Source organism: Oryza glaberrima, chromosome 1 (genome assembly GCF_000147395.1).
Source record: "Oryza glaberrima chromosome 1, OglaRS2, whole genome shotgun sequence".
Lineage (NCBI taxonomy): Eukaryota > Viridiplantae > Streptophyta > Magnoliopsida > Poales > Poaceae > Oryza > Oryza glaberrima.
The window spans coordinates 27,008,905-27,028,331 of NC_068326.1; the positions used below are offsets into that span (position 1 = coordinate 27,008,905).

Consider the following 19,427-nt stretch of genomic DNA (forward strand, 5'->3'; position numbering starts at 1 on the left):
TAATTATAATTTATTTTGTTATGAGTTGTTTTATCACTCATAGTACTTTAAGTGTGATTTATATCTTATACATTTGCATAAAATTTTTGAATAAGACGAATGGTCAAACATGTAAGAAAAAGTCAACGGCGTCATCTATTAAAAAAGGGAGGTAGTATAAATTAAGATTGTAGATTCTTTAATCTCTACTATTATAAAAATTGAAGATGTTTTTGCCGGTGTTTTGGTACGTCATCCGTGTATTGGTCGGTTTTTAAGTTCGTTTGTTTTTTAAATACATATCCGTATTTGAGTCGGTTTTTAAGATTGTTCACTTTTGTTAATACAAAAGGAATCATATAAGAAATCTGTTTAAAAAAACTCGCATGCTAACTTGAGACGATCGGACTCCTAACTGCAGCTCGTGATTTTCGTATATATATATATATACCCAATTCATACTCATTTAAATTGGGTATATACTCAATTTCAACAATGGTGCCCGGGCACCATGGAGCACCAAACAAATTTACTATATATATATATATATATATATATATATATATATATATATATCTCCAAGCGAACTCCCACAGTGAATTTCATTTTAACTAAACCATACAACAATAATAAGATTAAAATAGACTTCACCCGTTGCAACGCACGGGCATTTTTTCTAGTGATAAAAAGTCATTAAAATAAAATGATATTTATGTATTTTTTTAATCTATGATATTATAAAAATTGAAGATGTTTCCGTGATCCGTCATCCGTGTTTGAGTCGGTTATAAAAATTGAAGATGTTTTCGTGGTTCGTTATCTGTGTTTGAGTCGGTTTTAATTTTATGTTTTGGTTTTAATCTATATCTCTTCTCTTCTCTATCTCTATCTCTTCTCTACTATTATAGAAAATAAAGATGTTTTTGTCGTATTTTGGTACGTCATCCGTGTATTAGTCGGTTTTTAAGTTTGCTTGCTTTTAAAAATACAAGAGGAAGTTTACAATAATTTTGCAAGCATACGGCATACTGCTCCGCATGGAACAAATGGACACATATTTACGATGGAGCTTGCACACACACAAGCTAGCAATACCGGGAATCAGTGACAAATGGATGGGAAGATGGAGAAGAATGCAGACTTCTTATTAGCTTATTCCTGCCCTTCTTTTGCTTTAGTACGTCGTTTATATATGAGCCGGTTTTTAAGTTTGTTTGTTTTTAGAAATACATATAAATCGTTCACTTTTGGTAATACATAAGGAATTATATAAAAAATCTGTTTTAAAAAAAACTCGCATGCTAACTTGAGACGATTAGACTGCAGCTCATAATTTTCTAAAAATATATATACCCAAACGAACTCCCACGGTGACTTCACCCGTTGCAATGCACGGGTATTTTTTCTAGTAAGATAAATGGTTAAACCTTATATGTGAAACCAGAGAGAATATATGGCACCAATCTATAAATCCTAAGTCGTCAAATATTGGTAAAAATAGAGGTCCCAAGTCGTCTAAAGGTCGGCAAAAATATGGGCAAGGAGGTTGTAGTTCCTAATGAAGTCGATTTTGAAGCATCGTTCTTAGTCTTACTTATGGACGAGATACCTCATTTATATTTTGTTTCATTCTTCTTATAGTATTTTGGTATATGTAGCCTACGACGAATCGACGATTCTTTGCTTAAAAACAGCTTTGCCGAACCAAAGCAGTAAAGCACAAACTCTGTTTTCGACTCTGCTTCTTTTATTATTACTTTTTATTTTATTTTTTTTTTTAAAAAGAAACTCCGTTCCTTCTAAACCCATCGAGACTTTGATATTTTCCTCCGCTAGCTTTCCGCCCTTTGCCCCCTTCCCCCGCCGCAAGAATAATCGGGAGGAGAAACCCAAACCCCCTCCTCCTCGGCGGCGGCGGCGGGCGGCGGCGCGAGCACGGTTGGGGAAATCCATCGAGCACATGGCGGCCACCTCCGTCGTGCGATCGAAGCGCAGGCTCGCCCTGCCCTACCTCCACCGCCTCCTCCACTCCGGCCCCGCGACCCCTTCCCCCAACCGCTTCCTCCGCCACGCCTCGCCGGTGCCCCGCGACCCCGACCACTCCCCCTTCCTCCGCCTCCCCGACGCGCGCGTCTCCACGCTCCCCACGGGCCTCCGCGTCGTCACGCAGGCCTACCCGGCCGCCACGCGGATGGCCTCCGTCGGCGTCTGGGTCGACGCCGGCAGCCGGTTCGAGCTGCCCGGCACCAACGGCACGGCGCACTTCCTCGAGCACATGGCCTTCAAGGGCACCACGCGCCGGCCCACCGCGAACGCGCTCGAGGTGGAGATCGAGAACATGGGCGCGCGCCTCAACGCCTACACCTCCCGCGAGCAGACCACCTACTTCGCCGATGTGCAGGGGCGGGACGTGCCCATCGCGCTCGACGTCCTAAGCGATATCCTCCAGTACCCGTGCTTCCCCGCGAATGCCCTCCAGCGCGAGCGCGGCGTCATCCTCCGCGAGATGGAAGAGGTGAGCTGTCGCACCCTTTCGCTGCTTTGTCCCCTTCCTTGCCGTCTAATGCAATTCCTTAATTTAATAGTCGATGTGAAACTTGATATCCTTGTCGCACGAGTGTAGAACACCCTTATTTGTAGGTGGCAAATGTTTTTCTTCTGCATTTTTGGTATTGTTCTCGGCTATTGCAGCAAAGGAAGTGCATTTGGTTTGGATAGTATCTACTATAACTCTCAGGTTGCACGTTATGGGTATGGATGATTGTATATTTCACTATTTCAGCATTGTTTTGCAGTGTACATGTAGAGGTTGGTGTCTTTAGGCACAATTATTTTTTTTTTCCTTAAAGAAAATATGTTTCCTGCTCTGATAGTGTGATGGTTGGTATTGTTTATATTAGCCTTGTGGTGTTGGCCAAGATGATAAGTATGCTTGAACACTGATTGTCTGAATGTAGCGGTTCCTAGTTTTTAAATAACTTCCTGAATGCATACTGTGGTTTAGTGCAATTAGCTTATCAAATCCATGCTTGATCCCGTGCAATTAGCTTATCAGATCTAATATACAATATATATATTGTGTTTCGTGGATGCTTGATCTGTGCTTACATGTGTTTATGGTTAGACAGGTGCAAGGAATGATGGACGAGGTGATATTTGATCACTTGCATGCCGCAGCATTCCAAGGTCATCCGCTGGGTGACACAATACTAGGTCCTGTAGAGAATATTAAATCGATCTCTAAGAAAGATTTGGAGCAATACATTACAACTCACTATACCTGTCCTCGAATGGTACTTGTCAGCCAGTTCTGAAATTTACAGGCATTGATTTGTTATCACCGAGCATCTCTAGTGCTGAATGTTTTATTTTGCCTGGTTGGTTTAGGTTGTGTCTGCTGCTGGAGCTGTCAATCACGATGAGGTTGTTGATCAAGTGAGAGAATTTTTTACAGGATTCTCTACTGACCCAACTACTGTAGATCAACTTGTTGAAGCAAATCCAGCTATTTTTACTGGATCTGAGGTCCATTTTCAGCTGTCAAGATGTTATTAGTCATTTTTAGCCTTTTTGGATTGATTTTATCTTTTGGACTTATTCCCTACTTTTCTATATCATCCTTAGGTCCGTGTGGAGCAACCAGAGATGCCTCTAACGCACTTTGCAATTGCTTTCAAGGGTTCATCATGGGCTAACCCTAGCTCAATTCCTCTTATGGTGATCCAAAGCATATTGGGAACTTGGAATAGGAGCGTTGGGGTTGGGAACTGCTCAGGGTGAGAAGATTTGCATTGATTGATTATGCTTAGTTGATCAACAATTTTCTTGCCTTGTTGTGTTGTTGCTAATCTGCTGCATAAGGCTCATATGATCTATTGGAACTGCAAGGTCTGCTTTAGCTCGTGGTATCAGCAACGGTAATTTAGCTGAGAGCATGATTGCATTCAACACTAACTACCGAGATACAGGATTGTTTGGCATCTGCACTATTGCTCAGGTAAATTTGGTTTATCAATCTTTTCAATTGTTCAGCTAGCTGGAACATTAAATTAGTTTTAGTAAAGTATGCTACATTTTCCTTATTTCTTGATGCCAATCAGTAATAATACTAGCTATGTTCACTATTAATTTCACATACATTATAAAAAAACTGAGGTACGCACTGGATCAAAAATTCCCTTTTATAATGTTTTCTTACATTTTGTGAAATATGATTGCAGCCGGATTCCCTATATGACCTATCACAGTTAATAATGCAAGAATTTAGAAGACTTGCATTTGAAGTGTCGGAAACAGAGGTTGCTCGTGCTCGTAATCAGGTTGCTTATCCATCTCAAGTTGCTAATTCAGAGTTTTTACCCATTGAGTCATTTCTACTGTGAATTTGTGGTGTTAGACAACATTTTTCTAGAAGGCAAATCAGACAGTAGATTCTCCTACATTATTAGTAGGCAAAATTTTGCCTTTTTAATATTCCTAGACTCTTTCCTTTTTGTTTTTTCAATAACTCATCTTCATTTTCACTAGACAATACCATGATATCTGCTATGCTCATGTTGCTCTGATGTAGGACAATAGCAAGAAAGTTGATTTCAACCTGATGATCAGTCGTTGTAACTTCACTAGACCTGTTTCACTTTCCCTTAAATGACACTGATAGTTAATGGTTAGTTTTATATTTATATGTATGATATGTCTTTATGCAGTACGAGTAATCATTAAGTACGAACTCTGCATAGTTTCATGGCTGATACATGTTTTTTTATAATATATGCCAATTAACTTGCATCTAGAAATATTTATGTTATACTAATTGTGAAGTGGTGAATTATTTCCTACATTTTAGCACCAACCTAAAAGCCAGGTCTGGTGCCTTGGTAGTTTTTCTGTTTTATCTTTCTTGGCCTGTCTGTAAGCTATGTATTGTATCTGTTAAGGAGAACTGCATTCAGTGAAGCGGATGGATAACAGCTAACATTTATTTAATTTCAGTTGAAATCTGCTCTTTTACTTCACATTGACGGATCCACTGCTGTTTCTGAAAATAACGGCCGTCAGGTATGTTGAATGAAATATTTTCTTAAGTGCCCATGTTGCAATTGCTACTATTTTTCCTAACTATGTATATTCCCTCGACCATCTGGATCAGATGCTAACGTATGGGCGAGTAATGCCATTCTTAGAGCTTTTTGCTCGCATTGATGCTGTTGACCGTGATACAGTAATGGAAACAGCTAAGGATTTCATAATTGACAAGGTAAAACTCGGCATCTTCCTAGTAATAATCTGGAGTGCATCTTTGCTATTGCTGTCTCAACAAGCTATACGGAAGATTCATGCACTCACATGACTTGTTTGACAATCTTCAGGATATCGCCCTAGCTGCAGTGGGACCGCTCACGAATTTGCCGGAGCTTAGTTGGTTTCGCTCACATACATACTCGGATGATGAATTTAGTTCAAGAACGTTCTTGCAGGATGCACAGAATAATTGAAGCTCCGGTCCTGGTAGTGTTGTTGTAGTAACTCAAGCTCACCCAAGAAATATTCGATCGTAGGAAGCATCAAGCATTTTAGTTATTTGTTAGATGTTCTCTATTTATTTGATGCTATTTTGCAAATAACTCCCTTCGTTCGGATTGTAAACTCCTTCCGTTCACCTTTTACTTTCTTAGCATACAATTGCGTCAAAATTCTAAATATAAAAAAGAAAAGAAACTTGACATAACCAAAAGGCCAGACAAAAGAGGTACAGCTGAACACAACACATTTAAGTACACCTGCAGTGTTAACTAAAAAATGTTCTGTTCTCTCTCGACCTAAAATAAACCAATTTTATATAAGTATGTTTAGATTCATTTATAAAAATTAGTTTATTTTAGAACAGAGAGTAACATTTATTTTGTTGATTGGTTTATTTTAGAATAAAAGGAGTAGCAATGTGGCATTCATTTTTGCTGATGTGGACTAGAGAGAGAGAGAGAGAGAAGATTGTTTGAAAAAAAAATTACGCTGTTGGTTGTGTAATATCTATTCTTGAAACCTAAATTGCAACTTCGTTTTTCCACATCATTAGAAAAATATGGATCATAGGATGCAACAAAACATATAATACCTGCCGTTAGATATAAAGAAGGCAGTAAAACTATAAAGGAGTGGTCAAAGGTGATTCTTCCACATATCCTCTTGGATATTTACTGGGCCATCGTTGTCAGAAAGCCCCAACCCGCATATTCGTTTTCCAACTAAAAACGTATTTTAGCGCTAAATTAAAGTACGATATAACAAATATTACACACAACAACGCCGCACATTGCGAAAATACATGTATTCCAGTGACTTCCCCCCTCCCTCCCTCCACCCCTCCACATGGTTTCCTTTTCTGGTACCGCATTACTTTTGTATTTTAGTAAATTTATACACATAAAGTTTATACACCTCAAGTTTACACATCTAAAGTTTAGAGACCAAAAGTTTATAAGTCAAAAGTTTATATATCCGATTCAAATTTGAATTTGAATTCAAATATTTTTTTTATATATAGTATTTCTATACATCTAAAGTTTATACACCTAAAGTTTATAGACCTAAAGTTTATAAGTCAAAAGTTTACATACCCGTTTCAAATTTGAATTTGAATCATATCCGATTCAAATTTGAATTTGAATTCAAATATTTTCTATATATAGTATTTCTATACATCTAAAGTTTATACACCTAAAATTTATAGACCCAAAGTTTATAAGTCAAAAGTTTACATACCCGATTCAAATTTGAATTTGGATTCAATTTTGAATTCAAATTCAAATTTGAATTCAAATATTTTCTATATATAGTATTTCTATACATCTAAAAGTTTATACATCTAAAGTTTATAGACCCAAAGTTTATAAGTCAAAAGTTTACATACCCGATTCAAATTTGAATTTGAATTCAATTTTTTTATATATAGTATTTCTATACATAAATTTTTCTAACTTTTTGTTTTTTTAAAAAAAATTTGTGTGGTGTACTGTAATAGGAAGAGAAGAAGAGGAGGAGGAAGGAGGGAGAAGAGGGAGGAGTATAGGGGGAGGGGGGGGCGAACTGATCACCCAGCGCGATCGCTGGCGATCGATCACCCATTAGAAGGGCCCTGTTCGATGAGTTAAGTTCCCACATTGTAGAGACCGGGTTAGGATTGCATAAGGGTAACTTATGCAATTGCAATGTAATAACTTATACCTCCTTCATACTCATACAGAAAGTCGTTTAGGACAATGTTTAAGTCAAACCTTGGGAATATAAATCATGAATAACTCTCAAATTGTTGAGTTTGAATATGTAAAAATTATATGAATAGATTTGTCTTGAAAAATACTTTCATAAAAGTATACATATATCACTTCTCAATAAATATTTTTATAGAAACAAGAAGTCAAAGTTATGTTTTGGAGACCGTGTCGCTGTCCAAAACGACTTCCTTTATAAGTATGGAGGGAGTACAAAATTTTCACATAATTATAAAAAATGCATAAGGGTACATGTGATTAGTGAGGCATGTGAATGGGACGTCGGGGGTTTAATTCCCATGCGCGCACGGTAAATTTTACTCCTCCCGCGCTTCCTCTTGACAAATATTTAGCAACTATAAAAATTTAATTGGTTTTTTTACTTTAAAATGTGAATGAAAAGTTTGCATTAAATTACCTTAAGTGTTTTTTTGTCATAATAATATTGTTTATTACATATCAAAATTAATATACTTTTGGAAAAGTGCCGGTATTGTGGTGGTGGGATGCATGACTCCAGTTACTACTACTAATCAAATCTTGGTACCATGACCATAAATATTACACACATAGGGATACGAGTACACTTTGAATTGAAACCACCTCTTTAAGTGTATCTTAAGGGTGTGTGAATATAGAGCAGTGATATGTGCTCACACGTGTTTTTCATGTAATAATAAAGAGAATAGATTTTTTATTCTATCTAGACTTCCTGCTGATTTTATTTTCTACCATTGACTTTCCGTCTTTCCTTAGCCATGTTCTTTGTTTACATTGTTATTTTTATTATAAATTTTGTCTAATAATTACTATATATGTAAACATTTATATATTTAATAAAGTGATATTCTATCCGTAAAAAAAAGTCAACCTCGTACTATGTCTAGATTTGTTGTACTATGTTGCCTTTTTTTTAAGAACGGAGCGAGTAGTTATAGTCGCGTGAAATGCATAATGTACTAGTATTGTATATTGAATATTAAGCTATTTCTCTCTCTACAAGTTTATGGGAATGTTATATGTCTAAGGGCCCCTTTAAATCGTAGGAATGAAAAAAACGGAGGAATAAGAAAAACATAGGATTCTGATATGAATGTAAATGTAAAACAGATGATTGCAAAACACATGAATGATCGTTTGATTGGACCACAGGAAAAACATAGGAATCGGATAAGAGAGATATACTCAAAGAATTTTTACCAAGAGGTTGGACCTCTTACTAAGTTTCCTCCTAAACCTATATGCAACAAGCCATTCCATAGGAATTTTGTAGGATTTGGAAAACTTCAATCCTTTGAATCAAAGGGCTACATAGGAAAATTTCGTGTAGCATTTCAATCCTATAAAATTCCGTCATAATTCCTCTGATTCAAAGGGCCCTTAATATTTGTGCATGCCCTGAAGCTGCTGCTAACTGCAGGAAGCCAGGAAGGCCCCCAGCTGAAGGCCAGACCAATGAGACCAGTGAGCCAACATATGGTGACAGAAAAAAATTACTCCTTTTCCCCAAGTAAATTAAATATACATGGGGCAGAGGCGCAGAGCCATGCAGCAGCAGCATCGCCCGGCCGCCCGGCCATGTTCCGCTCGCTCGTTCAGACTGACGCTCGGATAAGCAAAACAAGCACCGATCACCCACACCCATCTCCCGGCCATTTCTGCTCGCTCTCTCAGATACTACATGCAAAACAAGCACCGATAACCCAGTAGGAAACGCTGAAGAATTAGGTTTTGCTTCGTTGCTGCAATTAATGGCAGAAAAGACACGAGCGCTACCGGCTTTAAGCAGAAACATCCGTACGCGACTCCGGTGAAGGAAACTGTGAATGCGTGAAATCCTTTGGCTCCCGTCTCCTTGACAGTAAAAACCAAGCACGGGCCGGTGCGCACGGGTGCGCAAATGGGCTCACGCCGCACGCGACGCGTTCCCGCGCCCTCCTCTCCGTCTCCTCTCCCTCTCCCGCAGTCTCTTCCCCACGCAGCCACGCGCGCGCCCATTAATCGCTCACGCACTTGCACGTTGCACCATCAACTCCTCTGCTCCCAGCTTGCTGGATACACGAACAAAGTCCCGTTTGCTTCTGGGTCGAACACAACAATGGCGCTGCGTTCTTCTGCTGCATACTACATGAACAACTAATTTGCTTCTCCCTTCCGTTCTGTTTGCATCATCTGCCTTGCACACACGCACAACAAAATGGCGCTGCGCGTGCTCTTCTTGATGCTGTCAGCGTTCCCCGCGAGCTGCCTCGCCGTCGCTGCTCCGATCAGTCCCGACGCCGTGCCATTGCTCGCCTTCAAGTCGGCGTGCGCCGACCCTGCCGCCGCGCTCGTCTCCTGGACGGAGGCCTCCGACCCCTGCTCCGACAGGTGGCGTGGCATCACTTGCCGGAAGCCTTCGCCGCCGACGTCGCCGTCGCCGTCGTCGTCACCTCCTCGCGTCCGTCGCGTTGTTCTCGAAGGCCTCCGCCTCGGCGGGGATGCTGGAGCCGTCGCCGCGCTCGCTGGCCTCCCTATGCTCTCGTTCCTTAGCCTCAAGAACAACTCGTTTACGGGCTCTCTCGGTGACGTCGACTTCTCCACCTTGGCGCCGCACCTCAAGCTCCTCTATCTCTCCGGCAATGGCTTCTCCGGGCGGTTTCCGGAGTCCGTGCTACGGCTTCGCCATCTGCGCCGTCTCGATCTCTCTGGCAATCGGCTTACCGGCACGATTCCGCCGGAGATAGGACACCGGCTCCCTTCCCTCCTGACGCTGCATCTCGCGCGCAACTCGCTCGTCGGGCCCTTGCCGGCCTCGCTGGGAGCAATGTCCAGGCTTGCGAAGCTCAACGTCTCCGGTAACCACCTCCAGGGGCGGATCCCCAAGCGCCTCGCCGCCGTCTTCCCCGCGTCTTCTTTCGCCGGCAACCCTGAACTTTGCGGTGCCCCGCTGCGCCGCCGGTGCAATGGGCAGCACCACATGGTGTACGGCGGCGGCGGCGGCGGCGGCGGCGCTGACACGTCTCACGAACCGAAGAGAGGGAGGACGAGGAGCAATGACCGGTGGATGGTGGCGATGATCATGGCGGCGGTGGGCGCAGCAGTGGCATCGCTGGTCGCCGCGGCACTCTGCGGCGTACTGTGGCTGAAGGACAAGAAGCCGGAGAGGCCGCGCGCCAGCTCACGCACCAGCTCGATGGCGCGGGAGGAGACGGTGCGCTTCGACGGCTGCTGCGTGGAGTTCGACGTGTGCACGCTCATGCGGGGCGCCGCGGAGATGCTGGGCAAGGGCGCGACGGCGACGACGTACCGCGTGGCCATGGGAGGCGACGACGTCATCGTGGACGACGCCGGCGTCGTCGAGGAGGGCAAGGCTGGCGAGGTGGTGGTGGTGAAGAGGATGCGGCGGAGGGAAGGCGCGACCCGGGAGGACGAGCGGCGGAAGCGGGAGCTCGCGCGGGAGATGGGCACGTGGCGGCACGCCAACGTCGTCAGCCTTCGCGCCTTCTACGCGTCGGCAGACGAGCTCCTCCTCGTCTTCGACTACGTTCCCAATGGCAGCCTCCACAGCCTCCTCCATGGTCAGTAACCTCTCTCCTGACTCCTCTCTCATGGCTTCTTCTCATCAATGTCTAAATGATGACGATGGCAATGGATTCTTTCAGAGAACCGAGGACCGGCGCGTGTTCCACTGGAGTGGCAGACGAGGCTGAAGCTGGCGCAGGACGCGGCGCAGGGGCTCGCCTACCTCCACGGCGTCTCCGGCGGCAAGCTCGCCCACCGGCACCTCACCTCCTCCAACATCCTCGTCGACGCCGGCGGCAACACGCGCGTCTCCGACTTCGCCCTGCTGCAGCTGCTCGTCCCGGCCCCGGCGGCGGACGAGGCCGCGCAGAAGCAGGACGTGAACGCGTTCGGGGTCGTCCTGCTTGAGATCCTGACGGGGCGGTCGCCGGAGGACGGCAACGTGGACCTGGCGCTGTGGGCGCGCACGGTGGTGCGCGAGGAGTGGACCTCGGAGGTGTTCGACGTGGAGCTGCTTCCGAGCAGGGGCGGCGCGGAGGATGAGATGGTGGCGCTCCTCCATGTGGCGCTGCTGTGCGTCGCTGACGACCCCGGCGAGCGGCCGAGGATGGCGGTGGTGGCCAAGATGATCGAGGACATCAGGGACAGGGGGAGCAAGAGGAGCAGGTACTCGGCGTCGCCGTCGCAGGTTGGCCACTCCTACGAGTCATCCCCTTCCATCTCGGAGGACACCACTAGGTCCACCAATGCCTCAAGCTCTTGAAGCTGTAATGACATAGTTTCCAGCTTTCCTTCCCAAAAAATCCAATGGATGTTGTTAGCAAGAGGTGCTGCCGTTTAGATGTTAGTTTTCTGCCATCATGATTCTGTGGCATGTGACATGTCAGGTACCTGTGATCAATGGAAATTATCAACTCCTTTTGTTTTCTGTCCAACGAACGTAGACAGGGCCAAATTTTTATTACAATTCAAACATGCAGGGAATAAGTTCAATTTAGGTCCTTGCATTTGTTGCCGAGTTTGAAATTCATCCTGAACTATAATAACAGATATAACGTGTCCCTCAATTTACAAAACCAGTGTACCCGAGATCCTAGGCAGAACAATGCCCAGTTTCAGTTGATGTGGCGGCTGAGTCAGCATGGGACCCACATGTCAAGGCAATTCAATCTAAATTTTTTAAAAATTGGTGGACCTCACATGTTAGTAACATATCATCTCCTTCTTCTCACTGTTTCACTCCCTTTTTCTCGGCGGGAGCAGGACGTCAGCGTAGAAGGAGGGCGTCGACGACGTGGAAGTAGGCACTGCAAGCAACGCACGAAGACAAAAGGTGTGGGCGGCAGCGACTGGTAGTGGCATGAAGGAGGAAGTCAGCGTCAGCGGCGGAGGTCGTCATCGCCCAAGGAGCCCATGGCCACTGCGTGCGCGTGCACTTGCCTGCCCCTTCGAGACGGCCCTCTTGGCGGCAACGTGGTCAAGGACCTAGCTGAAGTGCTCCGTAGGAGATGCCTGCCTCAGTGCCGAATGAGTGGCGAGTAGGCGGAGGGCCTCCCGCAAGTTACCTTCCTTGCAAAGCTACCTTAGGGAGGGCCCGACGTTGGCAGGTGGGAGCTTCCAATGAGGGATTGGATGGAAGGGAAACACCTTGTTGGTTCTCAAAGGCGAGCACCCAGTCATGGTGGAACGACAATATCTGTCGCCGGAGTGCATCCGACCACCACCAATGACTGAATCTGAGTAGCTGGAGTCAGCCCTTGTTGCCCGAGGAGTTGCGACAAAAGAGCAGCGGAGAGGGCATCGTCGTTCCGAGCGGATGGACGTGTCACGATAAGGTCATCATGGGGACCCTCAATACCAGGATCCCCCTGCCCCTCAACTAGAAAGGGATCTCTCTCGTCATGAACCACATCAGCTGAAACCGTCATTCAAACCGTCTTAAGACCTTATTTATACCTGTTTTGAAAGTTGAGGAACACGTTATATGTGGTATTGCGGTTTAGGGACAATTTTGAGACTCGACGACAACCTAAGAGACCTAAAGTGAACTTGTTCTAACATTCAGCCTTCTTCTACGACACATTTGGCCGCTCCGAGTGGTGCGGCAAATAGAGACTTCGTTAATATGGTTCCCGTACAGGCTACACCTTCAAAAGCCCTCCGTGACCGGCGAAGAAAAGTTATCCGTTGAATGCCTTCGGCGAAATGGTCACTTACGTCTTGCTCCCACTCCCAGACTCCCAGTAGTCTGGATGAAGCGCCAATCCGCGCGGCGCGCCCGTGCATTAGCGAAGACAGGAGTGGCAAACTGGCAGCGCGTGCGCGCGAGCGATTCGTCCAGAGTATCAGTTTCAACCCCGGCCCAAAAGTTTAGCTGCGTCGCTCAAGGCCATGCGCGGCAGGGCTGTGAGGGAGAGAGACGTGACGAGAAGCCCGGATCCGCCTGGCACGTTTTGGGCCCGAAATTTCCCCTGCCTCACACTCGTGTCAGTCACACCACACACCTGCCGGGGTCCGGTGTGACACAGGCGCACGTCCAGCCAGGCTTATCCTCCTCACGGTGGCAACCAAACAGCCTCAGAATCCCTGCAACGATTGTGATTTATGAACTTGCGTTTTCATAGCTCGACCGCCTTGTAATTTGTTGGCCACTCGAGCTCAAGTTAGATCACCAACTATGGTCAGTTGCATGCGTAACCGGGTAGCGAGCAGATCCAGCGGAAAGAGAGAATATCTGTCTCAAGATGCTGATCATGTTGCAACAAAAATTTCAGCTTAATTTCTTATGATCGGTTCGATTTGTAATATGTGAGTATTTTTCAGTTGTTCCTATATCGATCACTTGTCCATTCAGTAGCTGCAGCCTGCAAGTTCTGATGAACTCGATGCATTTATGCATGTATGAGAATATTCTGTCCCCCAGCGTGGAATAGGATTCACTCGCATTGATCATTAATTTGATCCACATCTTTGACGATTAGACCTTACTGAGTACCTGAAGATACGTATGTGATAGTTGAGCTAATGATATTTGACACATGGAACTCAATAGAAAATACTTGAACCTGAAAATTCCTTTTTGGAACGATAAGACTCCAGGAAAATCTAGCCAAATATTTGTGTAGGTTCTACAGATGCTAGACGAAGAAAAATCTTCCCACGAAGTATGGTTACCATACATGTTGTTTTCATCTCGTCCATAATTATCTGAGGCCAAGCACTATTTTTCCCCCTTCCTCGTTTTTATTGAGAATCATATCACTCCACTTGGTTAGTGCAATCTTTTCTTGTTATTATGTGATTTTCTTTAGTTTTTTTGTGTGCCATGGCTTCTCGCTTTGTGACACCACTAGGTACAGTGGTACACTACTGGGCAAAGTTGTTTGTTTGTTCCATAAATAACTTTGTGGCAGCACTTGATACTCTCAGTCCCACTGACCATATTGTTTATTTGTTTGTTTGTTCCATTAACAAATGGACATGCTATGCGCACAAACCACTTGCATTGCGTAGTACATGGTCTCTGCAGAAACAAGGACGGACAACGGCCGGGGAGTCGGGGACCATGAAATGAAACTAGGTTATAATGTATATTTGGTTTTAGTTGAAAAAAATAGTTCCTCAAGTGGTGTCTAGATACATTTTTAAAAAATACATAAAAAAATTTATAGGATATGCTCAAATGCTCAATATATAATATCCCCTGGGTTATAAAGCAGACCTATGCATTAAATAAGGCAATTGCTACAATGAATTAGGTATATAGTAAGCGTGTGTTTAGTTCACGAAAAGAAATTTTTTTTGTCACATCGGACGTTTAACCGGATATCGGAAGGGGTTTTCGGACACGAATGAAAAAACTAATTTCATAACTCGCATGAAAATTACCGTGAGACGAATTTATTAAGTCTAATTAATCCGTCATTAGCACATGTGGGTTACTACAGCACTTATGGCTAATCATGGATTAATTAGGCTCAAAAGATTCGTCTCGCGATTTTCCATGCAAACTATGTAATTAGTTTTTTTTATCTATATTTAATGCTCCATGCATGTGTCCAAAGATTCGATGTTGATGTTTTTGGGCAAAATTTTTTTGGAACTAAACAAGGCCTAAGAGAAGACATTAGCTTTAGTCCCACTCAGTTAGGAACCAATGAAGCAATGAGGGAGAGGGGGGGGGGGGGGAGAGAGAGAGAGTGAAATTATCATTATTTATTTCTTAAAGCCAAGTTTTATATATACTAGTAATCGTGCACGTGCAAGGCACGTTTTAGAAAGATAAAATGTTGACATAAAATCTTTTATAATATAAGCTTACACGAAGATGAACTCTTTGACGATTCTTTCAGATCAAATCACATATGTTGCTGAATTCCATAACTCTATTTCTAAGTGATTAAGAACTGTCGGGAATAAACAGTGTCCACCCTAGAGAAGCATGCACTGAAGATGTGCAATATTAGTCACAACATCTGCAGTTGGCCTTAGTATATTATCATCATCCAATAATTATTTTTCCTGGTACAAAAGGAGTAGATGAAGACAAGAAACTAATTACCAGAGATAACCACCTTAGTAAATTATCCTGGAAACTCTTAAATCCAAACGATTATAGATAAATGAACATAGTAATAATGTTATAGGCTTTTCAACCATGTACATCCTCAGTTTTCCTATGCAGCTGGTCGTTAATAATTAATAAAACATGTGAATCGACAAAAAGCATCATACCAAAAGATTCTATAAATGTGCAAAAAGTCAACATGGTGAAAGAAAGAGTATAAACTCACATGCCACATTCCATACATGGTGAAAGCAAGACTATAAACTCACCTATGCCACATTTCTTGCTAGGAGCATATGCTCTGTTCATATATCATGAGAGAATGGTCAGTACTCAGTAGTACAAATAACAACCAATCCCATAGAATAATTCTATGTTCATGCATCAGTGTAACTTCAGTTTTACATTCAATAAGGAATACTTATCTAAAATGAGGACTAAAATGAGAGGATTAGGGTTATACTCATCATTTACTTTCTGGTAAACAAAAAATTGTAAATATCCAGTTGGATACATATGTTTTTCTCAAGGGAACAACTAATGATGCCATGAAAACTTTTTCCTCACACTTTCCTCCCTCTGAAGATAACACCCCCCAGGCCCGATCTGAGCAGTTAATATTGCTAATAAAAGAATGCATGGGCCATGGTTCCAATGTTATACGGAAACATTAACATAAACTATTGAAACTGAATGGTGAGCTATTTCTGCAGTATAAAATTCACATTTATATGTGCATAGATGAATGAACAGTACATATTTGAAAGCATGAATGTTACATGTGAAGCAATTGCAGAGCAGTAAATTGAGTGCTTTGCAAATAAATTTCCTGCAAAAAGAAGAAAAGTAGCAACTGAACACCCATATCAAAAAGAGTTATGGGTTGAACCATATCACTCTTACATCAAAATTATGTGGAGAAAGCATACCTTTTGACCCAAAATTCTTAGTATTTGTTTTAGGTAACTTATTAATGCCCATACAAACTAAACTGAAGGAAGTTCTTTTTACCTGGTGAGCTTATCAACCACCCCAAATATCATTTTTCAGAGTTCTTGCCCCAATAGAGAGAAACAATATGAAAGTATATTTACAATGACTAATGTTACATATTGGAAAAGGAATCGAATGGCAATGCACATGCATATATCTATATCAAAATCATTGCACGGAGATATATCAAAATATTCATACTAAAACGAGCAACAAAAATAATTTGTGTGAATTAAAATAAAAAAGTGGTTTAGATAGTTAATTGTGGATTGAAGAAATAAATATAAGGATGCAATGGCATCACATATTCATTTTATATCTTCTATTATTCAGCATAGGAATGGTTTCAGATTTTTCAGGTTTTACAGATAGAAGCAATAACAATATTCCAATATAAACACAAGAGGAACACTCTTACTTGTTGGTGACATCTATAAACGGGAGGCACCAGGGTGTCAATTTAGCTTTCTAGCGTTCATGTCCTGCTTATAAAAATCATCCCAGCATTGTTGTTTGCCTGAATTAGCTGTAGAAAATATTATTGAATGGATACACAAATTATCTCTAGAAAAAGTCTGCACTACAAAACATAGAAACATGATGTAGTATATCAATTTTAACATATAGAATCAATAAATCACACTAATCTGCTCTGCTTGCTGTGCCTCACAGCTCATAACGACAACAACCGCACATTTCTTCGGAAGTTTGATCATTGCAAACATGTCATATGCTCTCTGTAAATGTAATGTGCATGGGTGTCATATCAGGTTGCCATTCAAAATTCATATAACAAAAATTATACTGCACCACTGTGAGTTTATGACTTACATATTTATGCTAACTGTATCCAAATGAGATTATAAATCATTTTCAGCTTACCTCTAATAGTAGTAGAGGCAGACCAATTTATTGCTCCATATGCTTCCTTTCTTCTGCTAGGACCGCTACCTGTACTCTCAATTCTTTTGAAGCACTCATTCCTTTTGTCAGCAGTGAGGGAGGGATACTTCTTTCTAGCATGTTTTCTACTTAATTTGAGTCAACTTAAATTTTAGTTTCTACATGATGATATTCCATACCTTTTTTTTGGGGAGGAGGAGAGGTGTGGTAAGCAGAACAGAACAGAACATGACCGAAGAGGGAAAAGATCAGCTATAGGAAAGCATATTACCAGTGACATAATTGCAGGAGGCTGACTTGACCAGCCTCCTTTTCTGCCTCCACCAATTGTTATTTAAATGCATTCTTTTATCAGCAAGCACCCATTGATCTTGCAATTCATGCATTAGAAAACAAAATTAACTACTACTCAAATACAGCTGACAATAACAAATTAGCTAGCTGCATATTATATTTTCTAGCTCTTCGGCTCCTGACCATTATGCATGAACCATGCTTGCGCCCTTGCGCAGAATAAAGGCTTACATTTTTGCATAGCAGAAAGGCATGATTCTTTGCCTCAATTATTTTTTCACATCATGATTAGTGGCAAGCAATATTAAACAGTAAAGGAAAATATTCACATTGTTCACAGTGACTAATACAGTATCAAGTTTGAAAGAAATACAAAGAAATCTCCTAGAGAAAACTCACATAGATTACATAAGCAACCTGTACCACTAATGAAAACATCCAATAACACTTAGAGCAAAACATTGGTTATAATTAGCAGTTATTCAGTCAAATTGTCCCAATATTTCTGGATTGGTCTTTAGATGAAAAATCACATGTTACTCGTAATGTAGCAGCAAGCAACTTGACTGCAGCTTCTCCATACTTTTCACCATTTCTACAACTTGACTGCCTGGTGCTGTTTGACAGCTTCCAACTCTTGGAGAATCCCTCGTGATTTAGCATCAAGCATGACATAACATGAATAGTATCAGCAGTCACCGCAGCATCGTGGTACCATGGCCACCTGTGGGCGACAGCAATTATAAGCAAAATCGTGGCAAATTTGTAGAAGATTTGCAATCAAAATTGACACTAAACCAAGAGATTGTTAGGGTAAATACCTAGGGTTGATGAACGTCTCTGTGACGACAATCAGGCAGAAGTCAAGGGCCACAATATGGTGTTGAAGAAGGTGGTGGTCTGGCAACCTGGACGTTGGCCTCGGCAGTGAAGCTACAAAGGGGCACAGGACAGCGACTACACGGTGGAGTGGACTGCGATCTGGCGGTGAGGGGCCCATGCGGTGAACACAACAATGGAGCCTGCTGCAGACTCATGGCGGAAGGGCTTAGGGTTGGAGGGCCTCGGCGGCGGAGCAGCCAGATCCACATGATCTCGGGGTGGTGGCCTTGGCAGTGGAGCGGCTGGATCGGGCCATTTGGCAATCAAGCGTTGATCGCTGAAGTCCGCTGCTTTGCATCGAGCGAGGGAGATCGCGATTGAGGTCTGAGCACATAGAAACATATCAAACTTCAACAAAAATGGAAAATTATGGTCACTTGTTTTTAGATCGTGTTCGTACGGAGAAGATTAGGGATTAGGGAAAGAGACAGGATTTGAAGGACTTACTTGATGAGGGGCCGAGGCCTGCTCCGGCGGCGGCTCCGAGTGAGAGTTCGGCGGAGCTCCGGCAGAGCTCCGGCGAGGATGCGGCGGAGTGGCGGCAGCGAGGAGGAGGCGTGAGCGAAGAGGTCGGCCGTGTCGGTGGGGATGGGGAAGAAGCAGGACCCGGAGGTGGGGAAGAAGAAGGACCCGCCGGCGGCTACGGCGTGGCGCGGAGGAGCGGCGGCAGCGGGGAGGAGCTCCTGCCAGGACGCGGGGAGGAGGAGGAGCGAGCGAGGAGGAGAAGCGTGGTCTTCGGGGCTGCGGGTGGATGAGGAGCGATGTCTTCGCGCGTGCAATCCTCGGGTGCCAAATCGTGCGATGGAAAAAGTTGCGCGCGGATGGACGGCTCAGATTAATCCGGGTGATTTGGCCTGTAGCATTGGAGGGGGCAACTCCTCCTTTTTATATTAGTATAGATATAGATGAATAGCTTATCATAGAAACTACTATATGATAACTTTTATAATGATGAGGCATGACATATAGAGTTATATGGATAACTTTTTATAGATATTGTGGATGCCCTTATATTTTAAAATGGACGAAGTATT

The 19,427-nt window shown here is 43.1% G+C and overlaps 2 protein-coding genes and 1 long non-coding RNA gene across 3 annotated transcripts; 2 read left to right on the forward strand and 1 right to left on the reverse strand.

The window, feature by feature from the left end:
* Positions 1-1,810: 1,810 nt before the first annotated feature.
* On the forward strand, positions 1,811-5,645 carry LOC127760791 (probable mitochondrial-processing peptidase subunit beta, mitochondrial). Its single transcript, XM_052285086.1, has 9 exons — positions 1,811-2,494; positions 3,108-3,272; positions 3,367-3,504; positions 3,604-3,755; positions 3,868-3,976; positions 4,200-4,298; positions 4,972-5,037; positions 5,129-5,236; positions 5,349-5,645. Exons 1-9 carry the CDS (start codon positions 1,940-1,942, stop codon positions 5,472-5,474), a joined length of 1,518 nt encoding a protein of 505 aa, XP_052141046.1. The 5' UTR covers positions 1,811-1,939; the 3' UTR covers positions 5,475-5,645.
* A 3,802-nt stretch (positions 5,646-9,447) lies between these two features.
* Positions 9,448-11,534, forward strand: LOC127760595 (probably inactive leucine-rich repeat receptor-like protein kinase IMK2). The gene is made up of 2 exons (XM_052284877.1): positions 9,448-10,810; positions 10,895-11,534. The coding sequence occupies exons 1-2, from the start codon at positions 9,448-9,450 to the stop codon at positions 11,515-11,517; spliced, it is 1,986 nt and encodes a 661-aa protein (XP_052140837.1). The 3' UTR covers positions 11,518-11,534.
* Positions 11,535-17,903: 6,369 nt separating this feature from the next.
* On the reverse strand, positions 17,904-19,337 carry LOC127782559 (uncharacterized). Its single transcript, XR_008019194.1, has 3 exons — positions 18,841-19,337; positions 18,333-18,717; positions 17,904-18,235 (listed from the first exon to the last, which is right to left on the reverse strand). It is a non-coding gene; the product is annotated as an uncharacterized LOC127782559 (long non-coding RNA).
* Between the last annotated feature and the right edge of the window lie 90 nt (positions 19,338-19,427).